General features: G+C 37.0%; 1 protein-coding gene across 1 annotated transcript in view; it reads left to right on the forward strand.

Moving 5' to 3' along the window:
- LOC125227885 (protein outspread) overlaps positions 1–26,730 on the forward strand; it is a 489,387-nt gene that overhangs the window by 138,655 nt on the left and 324,002 nt on the right. Inside the window, 1 exon segment of the mRNA XM_048132278.1 lies at positions 23,697–23,777. Coding sequence (XP_047988235.1) covers positions 23,697–23,777 — 81 coding nt within the window.

A 26,730-nucleotide genomic window follows, 5' to 3' on the forward strand; every position in this document is an offset into this window, starting at 1 on the left:
TGGGTGGTGCAAACAGGAATAGCAAGGCGATGAACAGGTCTGGTACCGACTACAAAAGTAATTGATTTGTTTATAATTTGGATGTTTAGATTATTGCAATCCGATAAGAAATCTGAATTCAAAGGTTTATTATTTTTTGCTTTTTAGTTTCTCTGTGTTTTGTAACGCGCTCATTTTTGAAGGCGGTTTTATAAACAATTGTTGGCCATGATCTATTTAATGCCACTGGTGTGTGGTCTCACTGATCTCACTCACACATTAAATATATTAGTGTAGCAGCAACCCTGTAGGCTCGCGCGTTATCGGCGCGGGCGCAGCAAATGGCCGGCTAATTGCGCGGGATATTCAAGAGGGCAAATTGACGGATCGCTTCGGAAATTCCTCGGATCCAGTACTCCATTCATGATCTGACATGTTTATTTTTCTAGAAACACTGAATACTTGGGTGGCTGTCACATGGTTGGTTAATACATGATACTCGGTTAGAGGGCCACCTGAGGATCACATGACCAGAAAAGTCCTCAGTATGAACACACTCAAAATTGGATGGTCTTTATCAAAAAAGACCAGAGAAAGAGAGATAAAGAAAGCCCAAGTCAATGATACGACGACTCACAACCGAAGTGTGTGGCGAAGGTTGACGAGGTGAGCCGACCCCAAGTGAAATGGGATTGGCTAGGCAAAGAGAGAAAGTGAGAAGATCGGGCAGTCAAAAGGGCCTACTTGGGGAGACCGATTGAACGCCGTCCTGCTGGACGTTGATAGAGTGGAGGTAGATCTCCGTGAGCTCGGCGTCGGCGAAAGCTGGCGCGATACCGCTCAAGGCCGAGCAAAGTGGCGTGCTCTTGTGTTGGAAGCCAAAACTCATTTTGTGTTATCGCGCCAGCCGTAAGTAAGTAAGCAAGGCAAAGAGAGAGAGAAAGACTCGCTTAGAGTGCCGGTCGGAAATGCGGCGAGGAAAGTCTTCCAACAAGTCACCTTTAACAATCTGATCACGATTTTAAAAATCTGATCTGATTGATTGAATGCGGGTAAAGGAGCCTCAGCCGACCAAATGCTATCAATATTTAGTTGAACTAAGCTATGGTGTCAACTTTGATAACACAGACTTCTATCAAAATTGGCAGTAATTTTACCTTGGTTTGATATATCTCCCGAGTCTGCTGTTTTTACCATGATGCAGTATTCTATGTCGAGTGTGTCGAAAGACTCGAAAGATCAGTAGATTTAAATATGCTTAAGCTCAACTCTGTTTATCTACAAAGTAGTCTAGTCTTTTGATAGCTATCATTAGCAAAGTTCATTGACCTTTACGACAAGTTATATGTCGTAAAACCAATATGGCTGTGCTCTTGTATCGTTCCGACTACTTGCTGCACTTGTAATGAGAGTCAAGTGTTTGATGACGTCATGACACTAAACATGAATGCTGGTCGGTCTTTTTTAACTGACTTCAGCAATAGGCTACTTGCCTCCTAGTCAAATCAGCTTCTTTTTAAGAACTGTCGAAACGAATTTGAACGACTTGCTAATATGGAATTTATACAAAATCTAATTGAGTGACGTCACGGTCAACTCAGTTACTTTATATATTTCTACCTGACTTATTAAATAGAAATTGGATTAAAAAATAACTTCTGTCCATGTTTTTCTTATAATTATCAGTTGGAAAAAATGGATCAGTTACAATTGCCCCCAGTCGAGATTTGCCCCGCTGTACCTTATACGATAGTACTTTACAGCCAATTTTTCTTTCAAAACTTTATTAAACACCCCATAAAAAATCTAAATTGATCTACAGCTTACGATTATGATCTAAACGTCAAAAAACTATAGCTTTTATTATTAGATACTTTAATAACACCCGGAAGGTAGCTGGTAAAACTATCGGTTAGTCTATGGTTATTGATTATACTTTAAACGGCTTAAGAGCCAAAAACTTGTCAAAGAGATAATACTTTTTTTGAAGTAGTAAGTTTACTTCAACTTGAGATTTTATAAGCTCTTAATTTTATGCCCTTTCCCATTATAAATATAATTTACGATAACTACAGGGTATCCACGTACTAAGAACTAAATAACTGACTTGAAATATAACTTATCCCTTTGAAATAATTATACAAATGATTTCGTTGATTTCATTCACTCGGGGATCCTTTAATAAGCTGAGAACATGAAAATTGGATGCTATAAAGCCTCAGCCACACGTAAAACGTTTTGATAGCGTAGCGTTAGCAGAGCGGAATTTGCGCGCAATCCGCTCGCAATCCGGGCTCGTTAGTTCCCGCCGGCGTCCGCTGGGTGCAACACCAGCATTCGTCCGGCGCACCGCTATCATTGCACTCCGCTAACACTCCGCCAACGCTCTCAAAACGCGCATGTGTGGCCGAGCTTTAATTAGGTAAATTATTCAGCCAATTACGTTTATATGACTGTCATTTTGTTTCATAACGGAACTGACATAAACCGCAAACAATAAACACGAATCCGTAGCGAATTTGTGGTTAGCATTCGGAAATTATTTACTTTCACAAGACAATTTTTTTAAATTTTCGACTGAGGCGTTTTCGCGAGTTTTTTTTTTAAGATAGGTAAATATTGTTCTTCCAACTCAGAATCACGAACTGTTTCGATCTAGGACAAAAAGCAAGGCGCAAAAAATTGGTCCCAAAGTGTTCTATTTAGCATACTTTCCACTTTGTAACCGCGGTGCGTTTGAAAAATGGTAAAGTGGAAAAATTTAATTTAGGACGCTTTTCTTCACCTAGCAGGATCGAAAAGGCTCTTGATTCTGAGAAGAAAAACATTAAATTTAGGTACCTATTTTAGAAAAATTTATCTCTTCTCGCTTAAATGCCCACTGGCAGCCCTAAGACAACTTTTTAATTGCGAACATAAAGTTACAGCACGGCTTCTAGTTTTTTCGCTAGAATCACAGTAATGAGAACGTACGAAGGTTTCTCGGAAAAGCATAGGACACTCCGTAAACGCGCGCATTGCCTCCATAAGTGCTGTAATCTTTTTATGGGTTGCATTCTTCATATATGCTGCGCGTTTGCGCCTTGCTTCTTGTTACTTTGAAACCAGTAACGCTATTTTGTTATGAGACATTTATCAACAAAATAAGAGCATCTACAGCTTGGCAAAAAAGAGTAGGTACAAATGAAACTAATTTTTTTTATCATGGCAAGACTTAACTGTTCTCATAGAAAAGTGTCAAAAACTGTCATAATAGTTGCCACATGTAAAACGGTTTACGTAGACGGTGGTGCCCCCATTATTTTCTAATCTTTTTTTCCAGTTGCTAAAACACGCTATTTATGTGTGATGTCTCATCGTGTAACCCCTAAATTGTGTCAAGTGAATATTAGTCATCCTGAACACCCGAAACACATGGCACAAGAATTTATTTTTAGAATATTCTTTCGGTTTTCCTGTAGGTATTGCAACTGTTGCATTGGACATATCTTTCTAAGAAAACTCAAGGATCCGGCTCAAAATAAACAGAAGTAGCATTATTAATAAATATTCAATAACTTTAATGACTCATTGCTTCAAACTGAAGTTTGAAACAAACATTACTAAGAACGACAAACGTTATACATAGTACGTTCCAAAACTGCCAGTGATATAAACAATGAAGGAAAAGAAACATTCGAATTTGGAACGCGTCGAAAATGGCGCCATGGCCGAAAATTGAAACCGCCAAACTAGATTTGACACATACCGTTTTACAAGAGCGTATTGTTTGTACTCGTTATAGTATTTTGACGTGCGGCGAAAATCGTCGAGGCGTGCGTTTGACTATATCCCTCGAACTCAATATTCATAACGGTGCGACCATTGTTTCCCGCCTTTAGAAACCTCACGTATGCCGGCGCCATCTTCCACTCAAAAGGGACGTGCTGTAACGCATCCAGAATTAATAGGACCCCAGAACAATCGCGATGTGCGCATTTTTGGCCAAGCTCTAAAACAATCGGAGCTCTTTCTACAATGGTGGTTTTCATGACCCAAAGAAAATTATGAATGTATGCTGCGAGGTGTTGCGCATTGAAATCAGTAGCTACCCGTGTGGCGGTGTCGCCGTACATTTTAAATATTGTTCGGAAGCTATGTAGGTCCAGCTGTCAAGACATACATGGAGGAATGTTGCGGCCACAACGAGTCATAGACAATAATGTATTCGCGGTACTTTAAGCAGGTGCTTTTCTTACAGCGGTCCACATTTTTACGACTCAGTTATGACAGGTAAAAAACGAATGTTCAAAAAATAATTTCCTGTCCTGTCTCAGGCATATTGAAAGCAATAATCTCGGCTTTAAATTTTTATAAGTGGTCAGTTAAGATGATTTACTGGCTTGAAGTGTAAACTGTTTAGTGGCAGTCATAAATATTGGTCAACAATAAATAAACACTCGAGATACGTCGTAAAACCCGTGACCTCGTACTAAAATCGATTTTACGGTGTTTTTTAACACTGGCCACTAATAATAACCCACCCTGTGAAATAATTTGCTGTATAAATGTTAAGAAACATACAAATTTTTCGTAGAAAATGAACATAAAAGTATTGTCTACACTTTGTGTGCCCTTTTTGTACTTTGTGACCCCGAAACTAGACCTCCTTCGTAATGTTGACACCGAATATCCAATACTCTTGGACACGGTAAGGGGAATGTCCTGGAATTTAGGCGTTATGTTATGTCAAATGGGGTTTTATATGCGGAAAATGCGCAAAACTTCTTACTGGGGTTCAACTAGACGAGATTATGTTTACTCAACTCGGATACCTGCTCAAGAGAGGCATCGATTTGAGACACAATTTGCATTCTGCTTTCCAAAACCTGCTCACGATAGCCATTTGCACGACCTGTGTACTGGCTATCATCTGTGCTGCCATCCGCATAGCAGCAATAGATATTGCTAGTTTCTAGCTTATCATTGATATGAAGGATGAACCGGGCCGGTGATAGGATAGATCCTTGGGGTACACCTCCGTTAATGGGCCGGTTTTCTGAGTATTGATCGTCGATGAAAATTGAAATGCTTCACCCAGGTAGAAAGCTGGCGACCCACGTGCAAAGCCTTTCTGGGAGCCCGTACGAGGGTAGCTTGGGGAGATGCGTCTTATGATAAACTCTATCAAAAACCTTAGGTAGCGATATCTAGGCTAACTGCCAGTACCTCTCCCTTGTTCTCAATGGCGGTGGCCCAACTATAAGTATACCAAAAGATCACCATCGCCACGACCATGGCGGAAGCCGTATTGCCGGTCACTATAATCTGGTGTTCTTCAGGTACGCCAAGAGCTGGTTATTAACCACTTACTTCATTGCCTTGGAGAGAAGAGAGGTTCTCTCATCTGGGCCTCAATGGGCCGTCGGTGTGTAGGGTTTGTGCGATCACCCTTCTTTGCGGTTGGATGGACTGAAGCAGTCTTTCAGGATGACGAGCATTTACCTGAGCAGTATGAATGCCAAAAAACGCGAATTAAAACTGGGGATAAGCTCCGCAGCGCACGTTTTCAGCACAATAGCTGGAATACCCTCAGGCCCATTGGACTTATTGACACCGAGGGCAAAAAGTGCATGCCTAACTACACTTTGAGTGAAGCGAACCTCGGATGAGAGTATTGAGAATTTTTTACTTGGATGAATGATAATGGATGAATCTACTCTTAGAAAGTATTTTTGGGGAAGAGGGAAAAAGAAAAGGGGTCTGAATCCTCGCTGTAGGACCTTCCTGATGCACATCCATCGCGGTTTAACACAGTAACGCGGCGAGAACAGGGATAGGTACTTTTGCATCGGGATGTGCGTAATTAGGTTAGAACTTTAGCTAATCATTTTTTTTATTTAGACGTCATATTAATGTAATTTAATTTACTTTTGTGCTCTTTTGTGAAATAAAAATTTGGTATAAGGTCCACCGATAAGTTGGCAATGTTCGTCACACCGAACATGCAACCCTGAATTCAAACACTGCGTAGCTGGCGGTTTTCGCGTTAATCATATTCCGAATATGATTATAAGCAAACACTGGCAGTTTATTTTCAAAATTGGAATTTTTGTTTTTTTTTACAGTTTTTCAGACGTAGAACTAAACTCGATTTTAAGTTATTTTTAAACACTGGCCACTAACATTTTACACCCACTGCAGCTTCGATATGAAAAAAACATAACTATCTAAATATTATGATAATGAACTGGCAATCCATTTTTAAAATTAGAATACTGTGTCTTTGTTACACGCGTGTTTATGAACGGAAGAGTGAGAGTGACAGTAATATATGCAAGCCCAATACCGAATACAGTAAAACCTGAGTCATGTGACATGAATCTAGTTTGCGTGATTAATGTTCGCTCCAAATAAACTGTAAATAGAGATTAGTCAAGTCGTTTTAAGGTTATTTTTCTTATACTGGATTTGGGAGTGGTTAAAAATCGGTAGGTAACTTATAAACATATTCAATGCATAATACAAAGCTAACCAAAGTGGTCAGCGTCAATGTGTTTGTATACAAATACTGATTACTCTGATTAGTCTCTTAATTGTATTTATTTGCATACAACTCTATAAAGATTAATTGCTAAAGCGGACCCTAGACCCCAGCCCAGGCTTCCATGATAACTAAGGGTCACTTGTACCACCGAAAATGGAAGGTTAACCCGAGGTTAACCCACCATTTTATATGGAATTTGACAGCCCACTAACCTTGAGTTAAGCACTGGTGCAAGTGGCCCCAAGGGCGTTATAAATTTGACAAAAAAAGTTAATTTCTTGAAAGTATCTAGAAAGCTTACATTACTGTTGTAACCGATGACGTCATAACATAACTAAACCGATTCGTTGTGACGAAAGTTAAGTCTGAGACGAATAATATTTCTAGTTTTATGACCGTGCTCGTACAGTTGTGTAATTTACGCTTTCTTCGGATTAACTAACTGTTGCGTAACGAGGGAAGTCTACTATTTACTAGACACGCCGCGGGCCGTGACACGCCGCCGCCCGAACTAAGTTCGTGTGCAGAGTACTTATCGTACGTTTTGTAGATTTAACTCGCCCGGGAGAAAACCAAATCATGACTATTATTGAATTATCACTTAATACCTATACTTAATACTGGACGAAATTTTTTTTACATATGAATTAAACTTATATTTATGTTTTGCTTCGATTTTTATACAATACATATAACTAGCGGCCCTCCCCGGCTACGCACGGGGATTATGATAAAAATTGTTATAATAAGTTATCCGTAAAAGATAGACATATGCCATCGCGGACTTTTTTGTAGACCTATTAGAGAGACACAATTTTCCAATACATTATTTTGATATAGCTCAAACGGTTTCGGCAGCGTTTTCGATTAAAGCTCTCAGCCAGCGGGATTTTGTCCAACTCGATTAGAAAATATCGTCATATTTCAACCAATTCAAACAAAACTTTAACAAATTATATACCTGAACTTTCCTCAAGAATTACTCTATTCATAAGTGAAAACCATATGAAAACCCGTTCAGTTTTTGAGTTTATCACGAACACACAGACAGACGCGGCTCCCCGGGAGTTTATTTTATAAGAGAAGATTAAGTGATTTACGGCGTTATTCTGTTTCCGATTTTATTGAAATTAAAACTAGCAAACTGTCCGATGCCTTACACTATCTATATACCTGTATGGTAAATGTCAACCTGTGTTACGTTACGTCTTAATATTGTTTATTTTTTGACATGTGCCGTCAGAATCCTCAAATACTTGACACTGACTTAAAACTGTATGTGGTGACAGTTTAGTATAGTATGGAGTAACTATTGTCCCAGAGCTGTAAGAAGTGTAAGAACCTCTTTTTCACACATGACAGCGTCCACAAAACGTAAAATCCTGTAATAATGGTTAAAAAAATCAAGTACTTAAAATAGTATTTTATACAATCGCGATATAATACAAAGCTTTTCAGTCGAGTACCATGTTTAGGCCACGAAGCTTTGCTGAGTGGCCTAACAGTACGGTACGAGAGTGAAAAACTTAATTATATCACTATTGTATACAATACTTTTTCTACGAGTCATCATCTTCATCATCAATGGACGGAAATATCATCATTCATGCAAGTTTAAATTAATGTTAATAGCGTCGTTCACCGTTGTATCAACATTATACCTAGTAACCAATTATTTGTAACAACCGTTTCTGATTGGCCGATAACGCCACAAATAAAAAAAATGTATTTCAGATGCAGAAAAATTTGCCAGGTATCGCAAATTAGTATATAAGTTGTATGATGTTCTATTTTTGAAATTATTACAGTTAACTTAAAGTCAACTATAATGAGATTAAGTACATATATTATTATAGTTGAGTCGGAACTGCCATAGAGTATCCAACACTGAAAAGTTAGCACTTATAGTTTAGTCTGTGGTGTCCTAATTGACAGATTACAATCGACGAGTAGAAAAATAATATTTCCCTTACTTTAAACATAATCTAAAACATGTTACATTTTTGCGGATCTTCGTTAGTAAGTATTTTACGATATTAATTTATAACGCAAGATTTACTTATTAAACCATTTATCATTAATTTTTATTTTTAAACTAGTGCTGTGGCAGAGTGTAATTTCGATTCAAATGACATTTCAGTAAGTTGATAGAAATCGTATATTTGTTTAAGCGCCTCCTTGTCCATAGGGCCTAATCGATTCAACCAATTCGAAATTAATCGTTAGATTTGGCAAACGATACGCCTTAGCCACATCGCAACATATGTACTTCAAAACAAATGTGTCAAAAATGTGAACTTACGGATCCGGGACAATAGTTCTGATGAAATTCAGCAACACGACGCTTAGCCATATATTTCTGGTCAAGCATTATTATGTTATTCTTAAGGTTTTCACATTTATTCTTTCATTTATTATGTATGAAAATGAAAACCTACCAAGTGGCTTTAATTAATTAATATTTAAGCTTGCTCTTATGTAAGCAGATAACGTAATCTTAAATGTAAACAAGACAAACAGGAGTGTAGGTGAACAAAAGAGCAAGTTTATGATGACTATTATACTCCAGGCAAAAAATATGCACACATGTGCGCGGGGCCACGGCTAAGACAAAAAAAATGACAGCTGCAGTTCTTATCAGTTTCGGTACATTAAATAATACTTTTAGATAGTATATTCCTTTATAGTACTGTATTGTTTGACGAACGAGCTCAGCTATCTTACTGTGGTGGTATTTTGCAAATAATAAGCGCAGTTCCACCACGTGGTAATAAAGACAGTAAAATTTACGAGCAGCCTTTTGTACGTGAAGCTGAGTGAAGTGAGCGATGTGTTATTTTTACATTTTAGGATTTTTTATTTAATCTGGATGAGGCAGTTTAGAATTTTAGTTTATTTCAATTAGTCACTTGTAAGATCCCAGTTGATCAACACTTGAAGGCCTTGACATTTTACTTTAGCGGTGAATTTAAAAGTTATTGTCTTGTTGTTTTGTTAATTTTTTGTATTGTTACTGTTAATGTTTGAAACTCTTAACAACGAAGAAAAGTTTGATGTGGAGATATGCCACCAGAGTCGGAGATTCAACTTTATGTAGTCTCTGCAAGGATCGGACAAACATTGAGTTTCCGTGTCGTCATGGTACTACAGGATCTATCGCGAGGCATTTGACGTCAGTTCATTTGAAATCTGCTGTTACTGTTACGACATCAAACGAGTAAGTCAATTTTTTAAATAGGTGTAATCCATAATAAGTAAATGAAAGCAGCAAAGGTCTAAGTTTAAATACCATGAAAAAATAATTTTAAAGTTATTGCATGTAAATAGTATAACGAAGCTCACTTTATTAAGCAGTGCCTATTTATTATTTTTGAAACAATATATCAGTCATAAAACAGTGTTTACATCTTAATAAAATGATAATCCTGCGCCTTGAACCCTCTTAAAGTAGACTTTTTTTACTACCATCAATCTTATTACTATATAACGTAATTACACTAATTACCTAATTAAATAGTGGCTATAACAGTTAAGTAAGTTCGCGTAAAATGTATAACATAATTATTAACTAGGTATGTGTTATAATTACGTTTCCGTGGATGTCATCCTATCGTCACATTCTTAATTTTTATACTAAATTGACAAATGTCTTACTCCTTGCATCAATAATTGAATGGTACCGTGAATACTTATCTTCCTATTAAATCTTATTAATCAGAGGGTAACTAGAGAGTTTTTGTCAACGAACATTGCAGACACATAATAAGCAGATTCAAGGGTATCACGGTGCACGGTTAAGCCCATATTACCACGTTAACGCATGGTATTTTTCAACCACAACCACTCAACAGATAAGCTTAACAAAGGATAAGGTATAGTCATGGTATAGTGCCATTTTAATAAACATAAAAGTAATATTTTAGTGAAAGTATAAGCATTTTTTGAATTTGTACTCGAAGCGTCGGTTGTAGCGTAGAGACAATGCTAACAGTGGTTATTTAATAATAAGTCGAATTTAGAATTATAACTGTTGAAAACCTTTGGATAGAGTAAAAAACTCAAATGACTGGAAGGAAACTTTATCTGAAACGGTTACCAAATCTAGCAGTTACCCTTACAAAAGGTTACCTACCCATATCGTTGGTATTTTTATAACCACTTCTAAATTAAGCCTATCGGAAACCCCGGATCGTTTATTTGGTTATATTTATTTATTACTTACATATTAATATTTGAAAAACCGCAGTATTGAATATAAATTTTAATTCAAAAGTAATTAAGATATAACCTCACGATACCTACATTTTTATTCATAACTTATAAGAGACTGCATCCGATCTTATCTTCTCTCATGAAACGCCGCTGGCGGACCGAACGGGCGTGTCACGTGAATTCGTACGTACGTACGGACGGATCTACGAACGTACGTACCCTAATTTCACGTGATTTATTTTCACGTGACGAACGAACCAGAAATCCGTTGCCGTGTATCACGGCAACGTGCGTATGGCTACGTGTTCACGATACACGGTCACGACCGGGAGCCCTACTATTTACTATTATGAGGGCAGTGACTGGTGGACATTCTGCCATTAAAAAAAAAAGAATATCTTTTTTTTAATTATAAATGGGTTTACTCTTGAGTCTTGACCTATGACCAGCCAAAAGCAACGACGTGGCCTACGATGGAGTGAGCTCACCCAGAAGATGCCAGGCTGCGTAGCCGAATGGCACAAACGCTCACGAAACGAAACGCTCGTAGATATCTATCTCTGTCGCTCGTGCGTATTGGCGTGACAGAGCCAGACTACCTTTCGCGGCGTTTCGTTTTCCTTTCGCGTTGGAGTAATGCCATTCGGCTAATGCACCTGTTTCACCTTTGATTTGAAGTCTTGATACTTGATCGTAGTTTGTGGAATCCCTTTGCTATGGGCTCTCCAAACGTCACTGTCGCATAATGCGATCGAAATAAGTTGATTGTCGATTAGTAATATTTGATCCTATTTAAACAATACCTAATTATCTTTAAATTTTTGATGAAGCTTTATTATTTACCAACTTTGCAATCGTCAATGTGTCGCTTAACTTGAAACTCAGGTAAATCCATTCTGCTTTAAGGTTGATAATGTACATATAATCAAAATATATATGCGACTCAAACATATTTAAAAACACACCGCACACAGAGCAAGCGCCCGCAGTATGCGTCGCGCTCTCGACATGTAAAGGCGGGGTCGCTACCTCAGAGGAAAAAATTCTATAGAGAGGACAAGCCGCGCGCGGCCTGGTCGCAGATGTAGGCCCATTGGGCCTACACCGCCGCCAGTTCGCCGTCCGCTGTCATCGAGTGTACACGCGCGCTGTTCACCGACGAAAAACGAGTTTTATCAAAAATGCCGAAGTGTGCAATAATAACTTGCAAACATCGCAGTGACCTGAATAATTTCCAAGCCGATAGGATAACATTTCATAGGTAAATACTATTTATTTCCTTTTATCTTATACTTTTAAACGAGCAATTCTTGTATATTTATTTATTTATTTATATATATATTTATTTACACTGACGATCTCGGAAACCGCTCTAACGATTTCGCAGAAATTTGTTATGTGGGGGTTTTTGGGGGTGAAAAATCGGTCTAACTTATCCTTAGGTCCCGGAAAACGCGAATTTTCGAGTTTTCATGCGTTTTTCTTCGCGCGCCATCTCGTGTGCAGTAGTTGTACTGTTAAGACAGAATTCTTTCGGTCGATGTAAGTACTATTTATTGCAAACACTAGATGGCGACACAGGTCAAGGCTAAAACGAATAGAAAATACACTATTTGAGTTTTTGTGGCGAAATGCGCGCCATCTCGTGTGGAGTAGTTGTGTTGTTAAGGCTGAGAATTCTTTCGCTCGATGTAGGTACTATTCATTTTTGAACTAGATGGCGACACATGTCAAGGATACGAAACAGAACCGAGCGAAGCTCGGTTGCCCAGATATTTTCACATAAAACACGAATTCAACGTAATACTCCGAGTTGTACCATGTAACCTTACGTTTGCTTGTGCTTTAAAACGTTCATTATACATTGCGGCTACACAAGGAACATATTGTAAACAGTGTAGTGTTTTGCGCCGCAATGAACGGTGTACAAAACGATTCACTCAGTGAGACATTTTTCTCGGAAACGAGGCGAGGCGTTCCCGCTATTTATCGTTGTGTGCGTGCGCGATCGCGCTCGCTTATCGTTCGCGTGTACACATACATTGAAATGATGCGCGTGTATTGCGCAATAGGAGCGTCCAGCTACAAGTGTGTGTGGATTAGGTGTGTGCGTGCATTATCTTTACAATTACTGGTGCTTTGTGTGGGTTGCGCAGACCTTGCGACAGGCGTATTCTATACAAATCGCCCGGCATGACCTATCTCCCGAAATCTGTGGTCTCTACTCTTGACAAAGATCCTCGAAAATGGATTAAATATTAATTATTTCATTAAATATATCACACATCATATTAAAATATTTTCAAAATATATATGATCTGAAAAAGAATCAACCTTAAAGCAGAATGGATTTAGGTACGAGTTTGAAGTTAAACGACACAAATGTTTGATGGAAAATTTTATTTTGACAGATTTTTACGATAGAACTCGTGTGTAAGATGCAAATATTTTGGTTTTGACGCTATTAATTGGGAAATTAAAAAGCGGCCTGCAGCATTTTGTAAGAAATTCACAAACTGCACACGATACATTGTAACTTCACAGCATTTACCTGCATAAAACCAGTATCACAAAAATTCCGAAACGATTAAAAATTATATCACGCAATTAAAAGTAAAAACGCCGCCGCTAGCTTTGCCTGCGACAGAAAAAGTGTCCGTACAAAAGGCACTGGTCTCAGCAAATGCGGGTAAGCTATCCGCGATAGAAACGAACTTAACGAACAAAAGATAGTCGCTGTCGTGTAAATAAAAAAGACGTTCGACGATTTGTTGTTCGTCGCCGGGCGTCTGTCCGTCTGTCTGTGTGTGTGTCTGTCTGTGGCATCGTGGCTCCCGAACAGATGAACCGATTTAGATTTAGTTTTTTTAGTCTGAAAGCTGAGTTAGTCGGGAGTGTTCTTAGCCATGTTTCATGAAAATCGGCCTACTATGTCGCGGTCGGGGGTTTTTTCAAAATTTTAATTTTACATTGGAGTGACTATTATTAAAGTTCGTTTTCTTTTCAGTACAGATGATGTTTTTTTTACGCACTAGTGCGAGAAGTGGTTCATTATATATCAGGTCGAAACTTCGGAGGGTCATCTGTACTGAAAAACGTCGTACGATACACGTGCGAAAAGGAAATTCGTAACGATTTAAAACACTCCCTTCGATCGTGTTTTAATTTATCGCCACTCGTTTCGGACTTCCTTTTTACGCACTTGTATCGTAATGTTAAAACATACGTAATTTAAGTGAATAATAATAAATTATTATTCACTTAGATTACGTAAGGGAGTCCCCTCTGCCAACAAACTGTCCTGCAGTTTGGCAGAAGATTTAATGTTGTCAAAAAAGGCTTTATTTTGAGAATAAACAATTTTTTTGTCGCCGACAGCTCATAGCTTACGCCGTGTCTTGCGTGGGCGACGATCGCGCGACGTTCGCGTGACCGTCGCCGTCGCGTCTCATCGCATCGTCTACTTCCATATCGATAAGGTTTGATTTCGTATGCGTCGCATCGCCGTCGCGCGACCGTCGCCCACGCAAGCCACGGCGTTACTCGTTTCTGGTGGGACCAGTGCCTTAAGGGCGTGCATTAAAATAGCTCGCTCTGCTTATTTAGAGCAATAATAGTCATAACTACTCCTATTTAAATAATTTTACTTTGGGACTGGGTTCTGTAGGATTGTGATGATTTTTTTATTAGGGACTTCCTTTTACACATACGATTTCAACTTTTTAGTAATTATGACCTTATAAACTCAAAAAATAACTATAATTTGTGTGGAAACGCCGGGGCGTTTTAAGTTCAACATTATACGGGGTGTAAACCTAATACAGGCGAACCTCTTAACGGTGGTGAGTATAGGACATAAAAAATGGAATTAGATAACTTTTACTTAAAATTGAAATATTATTTTTATCCATACAAATTAATTCGGCCCGCAACGTAATGCAAACACACTCGCGTTAAACGTTCGTTGACAGTTGTCATTGATTATATCAGCTTAAGTAGTTTCATGTGCTCGTCGCAACCACGTTTACAGTACATTGCTGCTGGAATTTTTTCAAAAATTAATTATGGGCTGATAATTAAGAGTAACTCAAAAACACCTCTTAATTAATGATAACAATATTGAATTATATGCCTGGTTTCATTTATCGCCCTTATTACGTTTACGCACTGTATAAATGTACGTTTTGCTATTTTATACCCTTAGTCTCAGCATCCCATAATATGATTATAAGCAACATCAGAGGAGCCACTTACGCGTTCACATCCCACTGACTTCAACTTAGTAAAACTTGGTGAGAACATTGACCAACTTAATGTAACATTCTACAAAAAACCCTCTTAATGTCCAAGGAACTCCAATAATATCTACCCCGCCCGAGATACAATCTTGTTGAGATTTCGTGTGAGAAATTGTGATGAACCTCTGATTATAGGGCCGGCGTGCTCAAAGGTCTGTAGAAGGTCTACATAACCTTGGTCCTTGTGTGTTTTATGCGTACTTGAAATTACTTTGATATGTTGAGTTGGGTTGGGTTGTAATTATGGAATTCTTCTGATCTTAGTTTATGTAGTTTAGTTGAGTTTAAGTGATCAAACAAATTACTTGAATACGGAATCGTTTGAATATACATAATACATTTGTAAAATAATGTAAAAACAAGAATCTGCGAGGAAATACTAATAAACATTTTGTCTGCGTAGTTATAAGGATCCTGTCCGAATTATTTCGTCAACTTTCGCTATATTTTCCGAAATATTTTCTCTGTTATATGTAAACGGTGTGAATTTTGGTGGTTAGAAATTATAATCCACGATTTTTTACTGTATTATGTATATATGTAAAAGTGCCGAAGTGTTTTTTACAAGCAAAAAGTAAATATTAAAACAAGTTTAAATTCAAGAATAAGGTATTTCCGGACCGATACGACCTTCAAATCTTCAAGAAAAGAGCGTACACCCATCTTAAAGGCCGGCAACGCACCTCCAACACCTCTGGTGTTTCGGGTGTCCATGGGCGGCGGTGATCGCTTACCATCAGGCGACCTGCCGGCTCGTTTGCCTCCTATTCCATAAAAAAAAAGGCATGAATATAGTTCTATTTTTTGTATTATAATTGGCATTGAAAATATTTAATTTAAATAACAATTGGTAGTATCGAATGCATTACATCAAGTCAAGGCATTTGATATTGGATAATATCAAATATCATAACGCATATCAAATTACGCGAATCAGCGGAACGGTGTCAATCAGGTCCATTCGAACGTATTTTGACGTCAAAACGGTATTTGAATCATATTATATCGCGCGTCTCACTTGTGCCGACGTATCTGCGAAAAAGTACTAGCGAAATGAACTATAACTAAATTATATTCGATAATAGGTAATTATAAACAGATAATTATTATTGACCTGTTGTAATTTTTCTAGCATTTTCGATGCGGCATTGTCGCGTTAACGACATACTCGTGTGGCCTATTCTACCGTGCTGTACCGAAATTGCTAGAAATCTTACAATGTCTGGTCATTACATATCACTGTTAGATTTAAGTCTGATATCAGTATATTATGTTCGAATTGAACATTTGCATTATTTGCATCTCGTTCCAATTTGTTGCAAGTGCGACAAATTAACCCATTCAGAAGTCGAACAGCCAATCAGGAGCCCTTGCGCATCTGTGGCAGGGTTGTCACTTTTTAGTAAAATACGATTCAAAGTTCTATTGAACAATATATATTAGTTCACAGAGTTGTCAAAAGAATGTTCTAAATGGTCACTTATCACCTACTTTCCGCTTTGCGTCCAAAATTCAAACCAAAGACCCTGTTCATGTACATAACTAATGTGAATCCGATTCATTATCAAACTAACACTGTATGGTTTTGTGCATTGGCTCATCAAGTCGTCATGCAAAGCATCATCATGTTGTTTTAAATTATGACGTTTAAGACGACACCCTCTCTTTGTTATGTTTAAATCAGTGCAGTCAGTTTAATCGGATTCTACGGACAGCGTAACCAACTAAAGCACCTACGTTGCCATACTAAATTCTAAAAAGCGGATATTTATAAAAATCATTTGGTTTTGAGATCGCCATTCGGCTCAGTGTTAATATTCTGGTATGTGACAGCCCTGGCCACCCAGCATTCGTCGTATGTCCCCGCGATTGCTCAATCGCCCAAATGTTTGATGGCTGCGCGCGCGCAGTTTTTGCGGTTACGCGCAGGTGCGAACTTGGTTGTAACGTCATGTTTGTTTGTAGATTGCTTTTATATGTTAAGTTAATAGTAGTAAGTTTTGTTAAGTATACCGTAAAGTTTGTCCAATATGTCATAATTGTAATTTGTTAAAAACTTTAAGGTATAAAATTTACAGCGTTCTCTAAAGAAAAATACAAACCCGTATAGGAACATTAGGAACACTAGACTTATATTGACCGGGATATAGACCGTGATTACCTCCACGCCTTCCACCGCGCCTCCCGCCTCCGCCTCCGCCTGCGTCAGTTTTCCGTGATCATGATGCATGCAACTGCGTCGAAATATCGGGAGCTCGACAAAAATCAAAAAGGTAATCACGGTCTATATCCCGGTCAATATAAGTCTAATGAAAATAACCGTGAATCATTCAAAACTCTTATTAGGAACACTATTATTCGTTCATCCGTACGTCTGCGTCTAACATTTTTCTCGGGAACGCATAGAGGTATGTGTCTGTATTTGTACATAAAAAAAAACTTCGACATTTCACGACCTCAAACTGTGCAGATTTATCTACTTATTTTTAAAAGTATAAAAAATATATTGAACTGGTCAGATAATTTTGGTGCGTTATTTCATCCGCTAATATTGATACCGACTGTACAAAACTACCTACGTCCACACCCATGTCACTGACCCCTTTACCAAAAACAATAGACACTCAACCAAGCAATAGTCAATAAACGAACAATCTGCTATCCCTTATCCCAACGACGCAAAGCTCACATCTCAGTAGCCACTTAGAAAAGGCGAAAGTATACGGGTTCCCAACGATTGTGAGGCATGGAAAGTGGTTTTCCACGGTGGAAAACGTATTTCACTTATGGAGAAAACTTATAGCTTGTCGGTTATGGAATGTGATGGATCGTTATTTTATTAGAGGCAGTAAAGATTGTGTTTTTGTAGCTATTAGCGATAGGTGATGTTTGAGTATTTATGAGACAAATGGACTATTAATAGTTTATTGACTCATCAGAGGGATAACACGAGTATTGAGACTTAGGTATAGTTTTATCAATAAGGGGTCAGTAAAGGGTTACCACCCTTTAGTAGGGTTAGTAATTAAAGTACGACAATTGTCAGCCAAAGTCTAGTAATGTATTTTTTTATGAAATACAGCAACTATTTGTATATCTTTGAGTACTTGACTTTATTGTTATAGCAGTCTTGATTTGTTTATCTACAGTTTCTTAAAAAAAAAAACAGTTTACCTACTCAAAAATCAAGCATCAAATCCGAATCCCTTTAATCAACTTGTTTCTCCTGTGTTGTTTACCTGTTGTCTTTATATGGTTATCTTCCGATTCTGAGAAATATTTTGTATAATGTTATTAATAACCTTCAGTCCTACACAAATATAATAATTAAATATTATTATTACACCTCCATAATTAACGTCACTGATCACTTGATCAGTCGCGCGTGGTCAGATTTCTATATCAACAGCTCTGACATCTGACCTCGGGTTGTCAAACTTGTCGACTTGTCACCGAACACGCTGTATTGCCAATATCCTGAGTTGCTAATGATATGATTTACAAAATACCTTGTTTGCAAAATTGAGACACTGTTTAATGTCTGCACATTTATTATTGCTAATAACAATTGTTGTGAGTTCATATGCTTATTTAGAGATCGACTGTTTCTTTCAGCTAGTCCGTTTCGTGTCGAGGTTCCTCTTTAATTTTAGATCCTCTCAGCAATAATGATTAATTAATTATGTTAATATGTGGGCGGGGTGGCTATTTTTAATATTTCTCTAGAAAATGTTGAGAGAATGATTTAGATGAGCTACTATACTTGAAATCTCTAAACGCGCTAGATTTCGATATCAAATTGATTTGAATGGGTTATGTAGTGTAGAAACACACATCTAACAAATATAACTCTAGACATACATTGATCTTCCTGCCCTACTGCTCCTACTAGGTTACTTTCGCGAATTTATCGCTTTAATAACAATAACTAAACTTTATAAAAACTAACTTGTCTTTACAGACCATAGAAATTCTCTTTATGTGTGCCGAGCCAAATATGGCGTCCATTCCGCAAGCGATAAAATGTAACGTCTCAAAATTAAGCTAAAGGCGAACAAAAACGGCATAGACATCTCAATCGGATCAGATTCCGCTAAATGGGATATCATTACGAGCGCGCGAGCGCATGATGAGTGATCTACACGATAGTGATCGAGAGCATGATAGTTAGCGAGTTGGAGAAAGAAAGATAGTAAACGCTTTTAACGAGACTGATAAATAGAATATAGAAAAAAAGACTGTAGATAAAAGAATACAAGTGAGAAAAGATATAGATCCATTCGTCTTTTAAGGAATTTACATAATATCTGCTTTTGCGTGGTAGTTGTGCGCTTTAAATGTCTAAATTGTAGCTGTTGTAAAATTTATGGGGTCGTGATCATAGAACGCGAAAGTGCGAAAATGCGAGTGTTTTATTTTAACACTTCGAATTTGACGAAAAAGAAGGTTCCAACATAATGAATGGGATTTATGTAATATTGTTTTAGAACGTAATTTGAAAGTTCAAATAATTACGAGTACCTACATTAAACAATACATAATCCAAGACCAAGTAACATCTTGGTGTAAAGCAAATTAAACCTGTCTCCATAAAACCACAAAGGAAGCTTCCTAATCGCTTTGTTTGCCAAGTTGCCAACCGCACGCGCACAAGAAACTATTGTCTCCGAACTGCAAACCGAATGTTCTTAGCGGCACTTTTTTACTAAAATCATTAGAAAGTGAAATGTCCGTGCACAATTAACGAGTTTTAAAGGGTTTTCTCGTAAATCTTGATAATGAAATGCTTACTGAGTCGAAGCGGAGGACAATCGAAAGGCTATACACCGTACCCTTTCAAGCTTAGAGTTCTTTTTGTACCGCGGCGGAGTTAAAGATAAGTCATTGGAAAGTGAAATGGGGGCGCACCTGATGGTGCTTTCTTTGCGTCTCGTTCTTTTTGCCGCAGTGAGAGTGGTCTAGATTCGATAATTGTGCCGGTAGCGGGCCTCCCGGTGTTTCGGCACTTGTCGGCCGCCTGTGACTTCATTCACCGCATTGTTGTTTGCACTAAATTAGGTCCGTTTATTTTTCTGTAAACGCTCTGGAATCCTATTTTCTTGATTGAGATTTTTTGTGGCTTTTCGTCGTGCCATTTCTCGAGCTTTTTAGAAAAAGATACAGCGAATTCGATTGACTCGACTGGATTTTATCAGTTTTGACCCATTCTTTCAACAATTGCTTTAGATGGGGACGATAGTGAGTATTTTTATACGGCTTTTATCAAGTCGTGATTCCATCGACACGGATCGCTTTGTCATATCTCATTGTCGCTGATAGAAAGTGTCGTTCCGTTGGTTTTCGACTATTGTTCGAGTCCTTTGTTGAGCTTTGAATTTATTTGAGTTTTGATTCGACTCCTGCAATAACTTTCGTTTTCATATTTATCTTTGTTGTTATCAAAATATTGTTAAGGTTACTTTTACTATTGAAATTTGTTGTTAATTCATGTCGGTATTGTTGGTGCTGATAAAATCGTTACTTTAATTTATTTTAACTTTATTGCACATTAAAAAAATACAAAAGGTGAAAAATGTTTTCCTAAAATAGTAACGCTGACGATTAATTTACTTACAATAGTTACATACTTACAACAATCATTTTTGCAGTACCTGTCTAGAGTATCTAAAGCTAAGCAAACATACCATGACCCAGATGCACTTGAGCACCAATTTCTCAAACACACATGGTAGATATTAGCATAGACAACAAGTATATGGCATAGTATAAACTTTCACCCTGGTCCTGCGCATGATAAATCTGCGCGCGCGCCGCTATCGGGGATCGACGAAAGTGCAAGTCGCCCAGTTCCCACGCCTCCCTGTTGGGAAACGGTTCCGATTAATCGAGTCAAGTGGCGATTTGCGAATCGATTTAAGAGGAAATATATCCTGGTCACGGCAGCTACTTGAAACCTAGTTCAACTCTTTTTTCTTCTTTTTTATTATTGTTTACATTTTCAGCTAAAATTTAGTATACTATAGATTAAGTATACTAAAAAAGATATGATGACAGCTAAATCCATATCTACATATTTTGACAATGTAAATATATCAAATCAGCATATATTCTTGGTTTAATGTGTATCAATGCCACCTCTCTTAAATTACGTTTTACATTTATAACGAAACCCATACATCTTGAAATGCGTCCATTCAATTCTATATTTATGTGGTCAATCGTTAGTTTTTTTGTAATCAAGCTAAGCTACTGTGGTAGTAGGCCTAATTTGGAATGCCATAAATATGAAAGGGTGGGTTGATAAAGCAATAAGTCATAATAATGTTGGTTTACCGATGTTGGCTGTTGACATAAATTATATTATTGGTCTGGCAACACTATGTAGTTGAGCGGCGTAAGTTATAAACTGGTAACAAATATTAAACTATTTTATTGGTATTTTATTTGCCTATTTGGTATCCGATCCGGAAAGTCTATATAGTATTTATTAGTCAAGACTTTAGCCACGTATATTGAAGACGCAACTTTGATTTCGGTTTCGACCAATATAGGTTTAGCTGGTCACTTTTTTCGTCAGTATATGAATCTTTTATTGTATTATTTTAATTATTTGATTCTATTTTTAAAACTACTTTACTAAATCGTGATTATAGTTTTTTGTGGGCTAACGTTTTGTCCTAATCATGCAATGTCACATATAGCAAAGATATTTTGACGTTTAAGGTCATGACACCACTTAGTCGTTTCAAGTTATTGTTTTTTGCCGTTGATCTGATAGCTTTAACCTTTTGCAACTTTGAATAAAAATCACTAAGCACTAATATAATGGTAGTCCATAATGTATATGAATCTTTCCATCATTCTATCTGCACATATATCATTATTTAAATTGGATAATAATATTTTCATGAACCTAATGCACATTTCTATATTTACTACTTAAGCAACCGCAACCGAGTTTTAAATATTTCCGGTAGTCCTAATTACTAGTCGTTAAGAATGATTTGGTTTGCGATGTTTTACAGTTTTATCACCATTCGACAATACAAATAAATATCTTCCTTCAGACTTGATTACGGCTAGTTTAAACCTTTTTTCTACTCCCGTACTGCTATTCGTGAGTTACAAGGTCGTGCATAGAACTTTAAAACCCTACATAAAAGATGTCAGGACAAGTCTATCTAGTCTATACCCTGAAAACATTTAGTAGCAGTCGCACGATATAGCTGTTTTACAGTTCAGTAAATACATTGCTACCAACTCAACAAACCAATTCGCAGAGTCGAGACTCCTTCGTTTTCTGCTGCGTTCATTGGCGACGCGTCGAATCGCATTCAAATGTATAGAACTCGATTCAACTCGGCTCGATTCGTCTTAGTGGCCAGGCTTCAAAGAACCATACCATAGACAGTTTTATTTTCATGTTTGCACTCAAACTGCATATTCAAAATGGTAGGCGGTCCACCTAGATAACTAAGATGACTGAAAGTAGGTATTTGTTGAATTTATAATTTTCTTTCAAAATAAGTGCTTGGTCGTAGAAAAAGTATTGTATGCAACGGTGTTTAACTGAGTCAAAAAATGCTCGTGGCGTCTTTATTAACAATTTTCGGCTTCGCCTCAAATTGTTACCCACGCCACTCACCTTTTTTGACCTCTTTTAACCACCAGTTGCATAAAATACTATTATTACCTACCAATTTCCCTCTAACTAATTCCTATGTTAAACCTAATTTTATATCTACTAGTAAATCGTCTTGAACTTCTAAGTCCGCAAGTGCCAATAAACATTAGTAATAAATGTACGGACTTGGAGCGATTAATGACTAATAAAATCGGTATTGCCTTAGTTTTGTTTTTAAATTCATCGCACTTGCTTTCGTTGCCTTCATCAGTAGTCTCTCGTCTTTGATTTACCATAATTATGTGCTGTTAGCCTTTTTCACAATTCGGTTCTCTCATTATTCGTCTTATCATAATTATGTAGTCTTATCGTAAGTTCGTATGGACCCATGAAAAGAATGACTAAGAAAAACAGTGAAAATACCAAAAAAGATGATGTCGAATATCGATTAAGCCGAAATATAAAAGAAGACAACGAACATCAAAAACTGACGAAAGAGACAAATAAAGAATGAGACGATCTAACTCGACACTATAAAATCGCTGTCTCTCTTCATCCGCACCGAAGAGTAAGGGATAATCGTAAATTAGCTGGCGATCCTCCGAGTTTACGCCTGTCCGCCACTAATTTATGTCCCGGGAATGGCGTTTGGTTGAGTCTGTCAGTAAATGGTAGACGTTTATCTGTTAGTTGTTAATTGGGACTTCTATCAGCTTTGTCTGCAGTTACTAGTTGATGAGATATATCTATATTTAGTGCTGTGTTTATGTTTACATTGAGATCTTCTAATGTACAGGGATATGGCTGTATATAGTTTATAGCTGTAGTTTATAGTTTTTTACGTAAAGCACTTTTTGTAAATCCTTAAAATATCTTGCCTAGAAAGCCGATGGTCTTATATTCGTATCTTCAACAAACGCCGGATCGCGATAACTTATAATATTTCATTAATTTGCTAAGCAACGTTTTTTCGGATTGTAATTTCCTGTTTCCACATTAATGAGTATATTGAAATATACTGTATTGTTTTTTTAATTGTTGTTTGTTTTGTTTACAGGCCAGTCGAAAGATATCAAAATGCGGATATCTTTTCGTGGCGCCCGGCTGGGACTTCTCCAATCCGCTCTACAGAACAAAGGTATGTATTTTATGTGAAAATTCATTGATATTGGCATTATCAGTGTCAACTTCATCATTAATAAATGAACAAAGGTCATTGGCTTAATTGACATCGTTTTGATACTTTTGATTAAGAAATTAATCATAATCATCTTCAGCAGCATTTGGGATAAAACATTTAAATGTAATTTTCGTTGTCGTTATAATATCAAAGTAGCATAATAATTGTTTAGCAAAAGTGTATGATTTTTTTTATGTTCAGTTATAACGAAAAATGGTTTTAAGAAGGTAACTACCTAATAAGAAGATTTATTATGTCGATTGCATTACAACTTGGAAACAGGCTCAAATAAACTTCATCAATTATGTTTTAAAATATAAATGTATTATAAATACCATAAAAATTACCTTAGACGCGAGATCCTGATAAACTGTCGCCATATTTTGAATAATAAATCGGTCCTTCGGGCCGGATGAAATAATTCTAACCTTTATCGCGGTCAATTTTTCAAAAACTTTTGTTGCTTTAAATACATTGTATTCCCATCTTTTAAATACGAAAAGGGACGTATTTATTACAAGCTCAATACAAACGTAGTCCTGATTATGCTCTTGATATTGACATACTCGTAATCGAAAATATTTTTATATAATTTTCGTTTGGATTTTCGATTTTTAGATTATTGTAAAAACCAGAAAGGAAAATCAGTTTACTTACAAACAAGTGCACCATTAGGTGCACAACAATTAAAATCTCGGAAAACGCTCTAACGATTTTGCTGAAATTTGTTGTTTGGGGGCTTTCGGGGGTGAAAAATTGATCTAGCTTTGTCTTAGGTCCCGGAAAACGCGAATTTTCGAGTTTTCGAATTCCGAACGAACGCCCAGGTACATAATATACATAAAATACTAACTAACTATACATAAAATTGTATCAAAATACCTTATAAAGTTAATACTGAAAGAGTAAAATGAGGATTAGGTTTATATGAACAGCCTATTCTCTTTTGTTTTGGCATGAGATGCAATTTGAAGGTTGTTTTTGAAAAAAACCTAAACACATTAGACCCTAATGGTTTTTTCGCGGAACTCTCATATTTATGGGGCTATAAAGGGTACATGCGCGGGCCCAGATCGCAGCTATCAATAAAGGATCGATTATTTATCGATCGGCCTGTACAGGGTGACCAGAAATTCAGGGACACTTGTGGTGAGGATTTTTTTGGCATTTTTTGTATGTTTTTAGTATAGTAGAGATATGAAAAATATGTATATATCATCTTCGCACGAGTCATGCTGAAAATGCAAATACTTCAAGTGTGTGTGTTGAAAAGAAATTCTCTTGAACTCATATGAAACCATGCTGTCACTAGTACTAATAATATTCGTGATTTCAACTTTATAACGATAGCAATATTACACTAGAAAATAAGATAGGTATTTTTTATTGCACAGAGAGGAAGCCAATACAATAAAAAAAAACAAGTACATAAGTAATCGGATTAACTCAAGTCGAGGTAAACAACATTATGTCTGAACGCTAAAAAAATATTTAAATAACTATTTAATAATGTCATAATGGTATTTGCACGACACCCTGTATTTAGATTTTTATCAAATTTTGACAGCTTATTACGTGACGTCGAGGACAATTACTGTCAAAGTGTTAAATTACGCGGAATGACATGCGGCAACGCGTCAATGTAAGTAATATTAATATTAATATGTTGACGGCTTATTGAAAACAAAGTATGTATTGACTTATATGTTACTTCTAAGGACGTGGCAGACGGGCGACACAAATGGTGCCACAACGGTATCAGTAACAACTGCGCATGAATTCGAGCCAAGTGTGCAGTCTTATGCCACCAATCGCGAGCGTGATGCGTACTCAATGCTCATCAATCAAATGAAAATGTTCAGTCCAAATTATATGACTCGCCTTATCCTTACATTTTGAAATCTTTGTATATAAATATGTTATATTTTTGTAAAAAGGCGTGTTGTGATAAATTTGCAGGGAAATGATAAATTTCTGATGTGTAATGTGTATTGATGATGATCTAAGGCCGAAGGTGCTCATCTATAACAGGGTGACATAATTTTGATTAGATCGCACTGTTTCTGATTTATTAACATATTAATTGAAGAACTTTTTTTATGTACATACTGTCGTCGTAGTGTCTTCCCGTTTTCTCACACATATTGATTTGAAAGGGGTCACACTACAATGTTGCTACTTTTCTTTTTGGTCAAACTGGAACTCGGGTTGTCTTCTAACTGACTATTTAAAAAAAAATACAAATTCGAATTTCAAAACAAATTTTGACAGTTGCCTTTAGATTTAAAACGAAAATGTACAAAGCAGTTATTTTTGACTATATTATGGCCTGGTTACGAGACCTTTAAGCCAAAGTACAAAATACTGTATTTAAAAGTTGCAATATAAATGACACATTTTTATGTCAATTTACTTTTAACCTTAAATCGAAGTAAACTTAACAAAACGTTTTGGAAAATATCGAAGTTTCCCGCAGCGTTGGGTGTAAAGGTAACGATAATCGCATTTTCGGTTCTTACGTTGTGTTACATCAGACAGACGGATACACATTATGCATACGGTTTACAAATAATATAAAACATTCAGTCGGGTTCCCATAAAAATATTATTTTTTAACAAAAAGCAAGCTTTATTGTGTGGGAATCTTTAGTTTTTTTATTACTTCGGTGGCAAACAAGCATACGGTCCGCCTGATGGAAAGCGGTCACCGTAACCTATGGACGCCTGCAACTCAAGGACTGGCACATGCCCGTTGCTAACCCATTAGAAACTTGTACACTCCTTTTACCTCAGTTGTGACAATTTAGCCCATAGGGTTCTTAGGTTCCGACGACTCAAAGGACAATAGACGGAACATATTAGTTCCGTAGATCCTTCCGACACCAGCACACCGCACCCTCGTTGAGCTCTG

This window comes from Leguminivora glycinivorella, chromosome 7, assembly GCF_023078275.1.
Source record: "Leguminivora glycinivorella isolate SPB_JAAS2020 chromosome 7, LegGlyc_1.1, whole genome shotgun sequence".
NCBI lineage: Eukaryota > Metazoa > Arthropoda > Insecta > Lepidoptera > Tortricidae > Leguminivora > Leguminivora glycinivorella.